Source organism: Otolemur garnettii, unplaced genomic scaffold, assembly GCF_000181295.1.
Source record: "Otolemur garnettii isolate 467f Iridium unplaced genomic scaffold, OtoGar3 scaffold00128, whole genome shotgun sequence".
Taxonomy (NCBI): Eukaryota; Metazoa; Chordata; class Mammalia; order Primates; family Galagidae; genus Otolemur; species Otolemur garnettii.
The window spans coordinates 4,573,099-4,580,480 of NW_003852523.1; the positions used below are offsets into that span (position 1 = coordinate 4,573,099).

At 51.4% G+C, this 7,382-nt stretch overlaps 1 protein-coding gene across 3 annotated transcripts in view; it reads left to right on the top strand.

The window, feature by feature from the left end:
- ADARB1 (adenosine deaminase, RNA specific B1) overlaps nucleotides 1–4,700 on the top strand; it is a 136,676-nt gene extending 131,976 nt beyond the window's left edge. For all 3 annotated transcript variants that reach the window (XM_023518113.1, XM_023518114.1, XM_012810339.2), the window contains one exon: nucleotides 298–4,700. In XM_023518113.1, coding sequence (XP_023373881.1) covers nucleotides 298–477 — 180 coding nt within the window. In that variant the 3' untranslated portion in view covers nucleotides 478–4,700. The remainder of the gene's footprint in view (nucleotides 1–297) is intronic.
- Nucleotides 4,701–7,382: the final 2,682 nt, after the last annotated feature.

Below are 7,382 nucleotides of genomic sequence, written 5' to 3' on the forward strand. Positions count from 1 at the left end.
TAAGGTGGCAGGTTCGAATCCAGCCTGGCCCGCCAAACAACAATGACGGCTGCAACCAAAAAAAAAAATGTTAAAATGAAATTCTAATCAACAGTTTGTGGCTTGACAGAAGCATATCTCAGAACCCAGGGCTATAACTGCCCTGCCAAGCAGGACAGCTGGGTGCAGAGGCTGCCTTCCGGGTCGACTCCTCCAGAAGCCAGCATGGCACTGAACACCGTTTGGGGGTTTCTATCAGGTTTTGTTTTCATATGGCCACGTCAACAGTTGTTCTTGTTCGTATTTGTCCTTTTGCAGGTCCCCCCCTACTTACTGCGCTCCAAGATTACTAAACCCAACATGTACCACGAGTCCAAACTTGCAGCAAAGGAGTACCAGGCCGCCAAGGCACGTCTGTTCACAGCCTTCATCAAGGCCGGGCTGGGTGCCTGGGTGGAGAAACCCACAGAGCAGGACCAGTTCTCTCTCACACCCTGACCTGAGTGGGCACCTCGGGGGTGCCAGGGGCTGCGGGAGTCTGGCATCGTCCCCCAGAACCTCATGTCTGAACTGGGGCAGGTGTACAGCCTGGAGAGGGCATGGGGGACATGGGGGCGACTGGGTGTCAGTGTCATCCGACATCTCACGTCTGATCTGGGGCGGACGTGAGGGCGTCGGGGCCCAGCACTGCCTGGCGTCTCTGCCTCAGCGTCCCCCCTCGACCTGCCCAGCAGCTGCTTCCCATCTCAGTTTACGTTTAGAAATTGAGTTCTACTGAGTAGGGCTTCCTTAAGTTTAGGGAAATAGAAACGACTTTGTGTGAAATTCTTGAATATATAATTTATTCAGAGCTAGGAACGTGGTTTATAAAATAAGAAGTAATTATGTCAGGTCACTTTTGTGCCACATTATTTTAATTGCAACAAAGCGTCCATATATGGCAAGGGAGAAAAAAGACAGGAAGTAGAAGCTGAGGGGCCGCACATGGCTCAGCTCAGGGCTCTCCTCGCAGGGACCTCACAGGTTAGTGTGCACAGTAGGTCCTGTCTTCTCCCTGAGAGCAGCCTCCCAGCATGACGTAGGTGGCCCTGCCACATACCCTGGGTCCCACAGTCGAGGCCCAGCCCCATAGCTGCAGCCGCCTCTAGATGCTTCCACACTCCTTGTGGGATCAGATCACAGAAAACATCTTTTGGTTCACTTCTAAGTAGCCACAGATAAAACATGTCCAGTGACCCTGTGCTGGCCACTCACTGGGGTTTTTAAACAGTGTTTAGCACCCAGGACTAGGAGGAATGGGTGGGGCCGCTGCACAGCTCGGCCTGGAGCTTCCTCTGCCCTGTCCTCAGAGCCAGGCACACAGGTAGCGGCCTAGAGAGGCTCCCTGGACGAAGACGTGTTTTAAGTAGTTTATTTTTAGAAAATGCCATGTAAGGTATGTTTTTAAATTATTCTTTCTGGCTTTATCAAAGCATATTTGAGAGCTGGTGAGACCCCATGTGCCACTGGCATGATACGGCCCAGACTTGGCTGTGCCCGGCACCCACAGTGCATGGGACAGCCCCACAGAGGGAACTAGCCGGGACGGTAGCAGCCTCGCGGGTGATGCCCTGGTGTAGACGCCCCGACCAAGCTCAGAGATTTGCACCAGTTGCCTTGTTGTCGCCACTCAGGATGGGAAAGGAGTGAGGAGCACTCTGCACCCCTCGGGCTCGGGTTGCTCTGAGGCAGGTGTCCTGGGACTATGAGCAGGCACAGGTGCAGAGCCCACCCCCCAGCAGACACCTGCACCTTGTGGCATCAGGCTGAACACCCCTTAACGGGCTTAGACCAGAACAGGAGTCGAAGGGCCCCTGGGTGCCCGGACCTGCAGAGCTGGTGTTTGCTGGGGGTGCGTGCGTCCAGTGGGGGCAGCTCATTCTCGTACCTCAGTGCAGTCCCAACCTGGCAGGAAGGGGTGCTGCTCAGGGCCCCGCGCTGGAGACCAGGCTTGGAGGGATGAACACCTGCCTCACACCAGCCGTGTCCTCCCGAAGCCGTCAAGGCCCGGGCTTGTCAGGTGAAAGGTGCTGGGTTTTCCTTTGCACCTATAGAAGGAAAGGTGTCTGGTGGTACCGCCGCCCTTCCCCAGAGCAGACTCTTGCATGGAAAAAACATCCTATGAGTTTGCATTTTTATTCTTGTCTCTACAAATTGTATTTTTTCTACAATGGGGATTTGGGAGATAGACTTAGTTTTTAGAAAATATGTGGGTTTTGGTTACAAAGTTTAGTGGAAATACATTCCACATGCATGCAAAGCCGTCCTGTGTATCTGCTTCCCCTTCAGTCAGGAAATAGCTGGAATGAGCTCGACCAATGCCCTGCCCAGTGCCTAATGCACACAGCCCCACAGGTAGGCACAGCCTGTTGGCCCCTCCAGTGGGTCCAGGCTGGCCACCCCCTGACAGGAGGAACCAAGATGCTTCCATTCAGGAAGTCCTGGGCAGGGCAGATGCGGGGACGGAGGTGGTGTGGCCACTCCCTTTGCCAGAGGCGGGCTGCCTCTAGGACAGCTGGTCCATGTCAGAAAAACAGCAAAGGCGTGAGATGGGCCCTCAGCCCACATTGTGCATTGCCCGGCTTCACTGAGGTATCACTTTGCATCCAGGGCCCTTGGTCTGGACTTTAAAGACGCAACAGAAAGTCTGAGACAACAAAGAATTTAACTTTTTGAGAAAAATCTTAAAATTTGAGGACATTTTGACAAGGGGAGACGAGGATTTCTGTTTTATCAGCTAAACCTGAAGTATTTATTCCACAAAGACACTGTCCCCGGGGACCACCTAAGTACAGCTTTGCTGGGCCAGCCGTCCCCTCACATGGGACAGCAGCCCATAGCAGGTGGAGTGGCATGTTCTGGGTCTGAACCAGGGCTTCTCCACACCTCAGGCTCATGTGAACGCTGTGGCCCCCTCCACCCACCATCACTTGCAGTCACAGCATCAGGACGCACCTCTCCCCAGCCAGGGTGCTAAAGAACCGCAGTGCAGCTTTTCCTCCTTTGGAGATTTTCTTTTTAATTAAAAACTATTTTAAAATGTATAAGCCAACATCTCATAAGGCCTTGCTTTCTCTGGAATTTGTTTTTCTCCTAATTTCATTTCTTTCCAGTGGCAGGATGCCTGCTCTCTGTGAGGACAGTCTCCCATAACTTCAGAGGTTACTGGGGAGGCGGGAGGCTCGATTCCTTGGCCCCACACCTGAGAGCTGCATGCCTTGCCCCTTTCTCCAGATAAATGAATTTAAAAGGCAATGCAGGTGTATCTTTTTCATGTCTAACATATTTTATACTGGAAATAAAAGGACGGTCTCAACCATAACTTTGATTCAGCAAGGTAAAGGAAATTGCCAACTCTCCTGTCTCTAAATTCTATGAAATTATGGAATCTCTCAAAAGATTCATTTTCCTTACCCCCAAACTATGTGAATGGGAAGGGCAGAATACTGTGTTCAGGGTATGTCCAGTTGTGTATGTCCTTGTCCCTTGATGTGGCGGGTGACAATCTCCTTGAGCGTGAAGTAGCTCAGCACCATTCTTGAAGGCTCTGGGGCCCACATGACACTGGGGGTCAGACTTAGGGAAGCCCAATCCTGCTGGATGTGGGGGATGGGGGAGACAGGTAGCAGGCCTGCCTGGGTGGTGACTATCAGTGCCAGAGTGCATCAGCCCCTCAGTCCTGCCCGAGACGCCCAGGTGCACCTCCTGCTGATAACACTGATGTGGGCCCCAGTGACAGCAATGGCACAGGGAAGCAGGGTGTCCTAAGTGACAAGTGATGAGAAGCACAGTCCCCGTGTCAGCAGCGCAGGCCCCGCGATGCTCACTCACCTAGGCTTTGAGTTCTATGCTTTTAATTTGATTTTAGAATCTGGACACTCATCTGAATGTAAATTAGCCAAGAAGTGTGTTGCTCGGTGCAGTCGGCAGTGTTCCGTGTCTGTAAATTTGTGTATATACCACACATCTCGACCTGCATGAGCCTCCTCACACCAGGTGCCAGCCAGCATGTGACACTGTCATGTGCAGACAGGATGAGATGTTCTCAATAAAAGCGTGTTTCACCACCCAGAGCTCTGAGGCCTTTCCCTCTAATGTTGTTTCTGTTCTTGGCCCCTGGACAGGTCTGGGGAGCGTAACTGCAACCTGTGACAAGCCACTGCAAGGGCCTGGCCCCTGCTGGGCGCTGCTCTGGCTGTTTGTGGCAGTCCCCTCTGTGTGCCCTCCCTGTCACATCTGGCTGCTCCCTGAGAGCGGGTGAGGTGTAGATGGAGTTACGCCGCAGCCCTGCCCATCAGGGCCATGACATGGCCCACGTGGCTGGGGTGTGTGGGGTGACGTCGGTAGGAGGTCCCTGCGCCTTGACGCTCAGCAGCAGATTAGGTGGGTACATGCGGTGAAGAAGCTGCAGCTCCAAGTGACGACCCACTTCTGCAGTTACATTGCAGAAGGACATTCATAATTAAGTGAAAATTGGGCTGCAAAGCAGTATTTCTAGTTTGTGGTTGTAAAGAAATGCGTGTGCTTCTCGCGAGTGCACAGACATGCAGAACAATCTGGAAGGGAGTCTGGGCGTGCCTGTGGATGATGGGATTTGGGGTGATTTCAGTGTTTTTTTTAAATTAAATTTGCCCATTTGATGTTTCTACAATGAAATAAAAACAAACTTTTGAATAGTCAAAAGCACCATATAAATAAAAAACTGCACTATTACAGATAAATAACTTGATTATTCTTTTGCATTGATTTTGAACTTTTTTTCATAATAAAAGCAACATTGTAATGAACATAAGTTGATTCAGAAAAAAATAAGCTTCAGAGAAAAGCATGGAAGGAAACCCTCTCTGAACTTAGTAAGTAGCGGGGAGATTCCTCCAGATGGTCTCCTGGCACGTGGGGTAGAGGGTCCAGACTCAGTCTTCTCTACTGGTACTGGGGAAGTGGCCTATATTTTGTCAAATAAGATGAAGGTTTCGCATTTTTAAAAAATATTGAATCGGCTCGGCGCCTGTGGCTCAAGCGGCTAGGGTGCCAGCCACATACACCTAAGGTGGCGGGTTCGAATCCCCAGCCCGGGCCGCCAGGCAACAATGATGGCTGCAACCAGGAAATGGCTGGGCGTTGTGGCGGGTGCCTGTGGTCCCAGCTGCTTGGGAGGCTGAGGTGGGAGACTCGCTTGAGCCCAGGAGTTGGAGGTTGCTGTGAGCTGTGATGCCATGGCACTCTACCCAGGGGGATAGCTTGAGGCTTCGTCTCAGGAAAGAAAAAAAAAAAAAATTGAATCTTGGGCGGCGCCTGTGGCTCAAAGGAGTAGGCTGCCAGCCCCATATACCGGAGGTGGTGGGTTCAAACCCAGCGCTGGCCAAAAACTGAAAAAACAAAAATACTGAATCTCACGGAGCCCGACTTAAAGTTTTAAGGGTTTTGAACTTTGCTTCAACAAAGGTGTTGTGTGAGCACCATCCATGGTCAGGCTGGGTCAGGCACTGTCAGCCGGTGAGTGAGACAGAGACTCCTGCCCACTGTGAGCAGCTGCTCTTCCCAGGGAGGGGGGGACAGTAAAAGTAAACAGGCTGGACATGTGTGTCAGTGGCTCCTGGGGAGGAAGGAAGAGCATGAGGGAGGCCAGACGCGTAGGCTGCACCACCTCGTGCTGGCACCAGGGCCTCCCCCACAAGGAGGCGGGGTAAGCTGCCCAGTGGCACCAGGGACTCTGCGTTCCGATGTTGAACACAGCCATTATTCAAAATTGCAGTGCATAAATTCAAAATTAAACAGTACTGGAACCCCATAACCCCCTGCTCACCATGCTGCCTCCCCTGCAGTCTATTCCTATCTGCTGGGCCAGGGCTGGTGTCCCCACCAGTCTCAGGCCAGTGATTTGTTGGCAGCTTGGAATCAGCTGTCTCAAGACGTTTTGCACATTGAGTAATCTGCAAACACATCAACTTAAGTCTGGATTTGTTATTGTGACGGAGAAGATGCAGAGAAGAGTTAAGATGTAGCCATCACGTTGAGAATAGCCCTAGAAAAATGGAGGAAATAGTCTTGCAACCTCTGAAAACTATCATCTCACTCCCTGAAGGAGGGCAGCTCTGAGCATGTCCTCATGGCCTCGGCAGCCTCCACTGGTGCACGCACTTGCCAGCAGAACTATGCTTCACCTGTGTCCTGGTGGGCTGCAGACGTGAGCCCCAGCAGGGACCAAGGGAGGTGGTTCCCTGAGGACCCGCCTGTGGGACTGACCATGTGTGGCATCGGCGCCCCAGCATTGTGCACTGTGTCCTTTCTGGCTGCAGAATTTACAGTAAGCTTACTGTGTGGGCAGTAAGCAGCACTACTGCTTTGCCTGCATTGGCACCACCTGGTGCCAGGTACCCTTCGGAAAAAATGGGCATAGTCAAAGGCCCTGTGCAGGGGAGGCAGCCTGAGTCTGTGGGGGTGACCCGGCCTGTGAGAGCTCCCCTGCCCCCTCAGGCCTAGGAATAAGGAGCACGTGGGGTTCTGGTCCCTTGGCTCCCTCCCCTGGCTCTTCCACCTTCCCTGAACCCTTAGCTTCCAGGGCTGGTGGGCACAGCGGGCCTGCCGTCCCCACACACGATGCCTTGCCAGGCAGCCGGGTCCACCAGCAGAACATGATCTGGCAAGGAAAAATAAGACACGTGAGGCATACAATATTTGAAAATAAAAGTGGTAACGTTTAATTAGAGATTCATTTGAATATATTCTAGTATTTTAGAACAGACAGTCGAGGAATTTAACATTAACTTCACAAACATTCTAAAAGAGAAAAGAAAACAGAAGAGAACACAGCAGGCTGAAGAGGGAACACTGTAGACAGGTAATGAATGGATTGCAGCCAGAGACCAGGCGGGCCAGGCACGGCAGGGGAAAGGAAGACACAAGAAATCCTGGGGGAGAGAAGTGCTGCCAGCTAAGAGGCTGTCGGTGAACTCGGTCAGCCCTGCAGAGCACTGTTAGGCAAACCGAAACCGTTACAGATGAAAATCCTCCCTGGGGGAGGGGGGTGCAGTGTTAATGGAGGAGAAAAAAAGATTGGGACAGTGAGGGCCCGGTGTGGGCCACTGCTGAGCGGAGACACGGGAGCACGCACTGTTCTCTCCATGTCCATGTGCTTGAAAATATTTTGTAACAATTTTTAAAACATTTTAGCACAGACCTTTTTTGTTTCCTTTTAGCACAGACTTTTTCAATGCCATTCCTTTGGTATCTAAGTGCTTGTGGGACTTTTACACAAAAGCAAAACCTTTAATGCCCTAAAATATAAATTGTCCAAAAAAGGAAAAATATTAGGAAGATTTTAAAAATTGTGACCATTTCCTTTCTTAAGGGTTCTTTTTTTT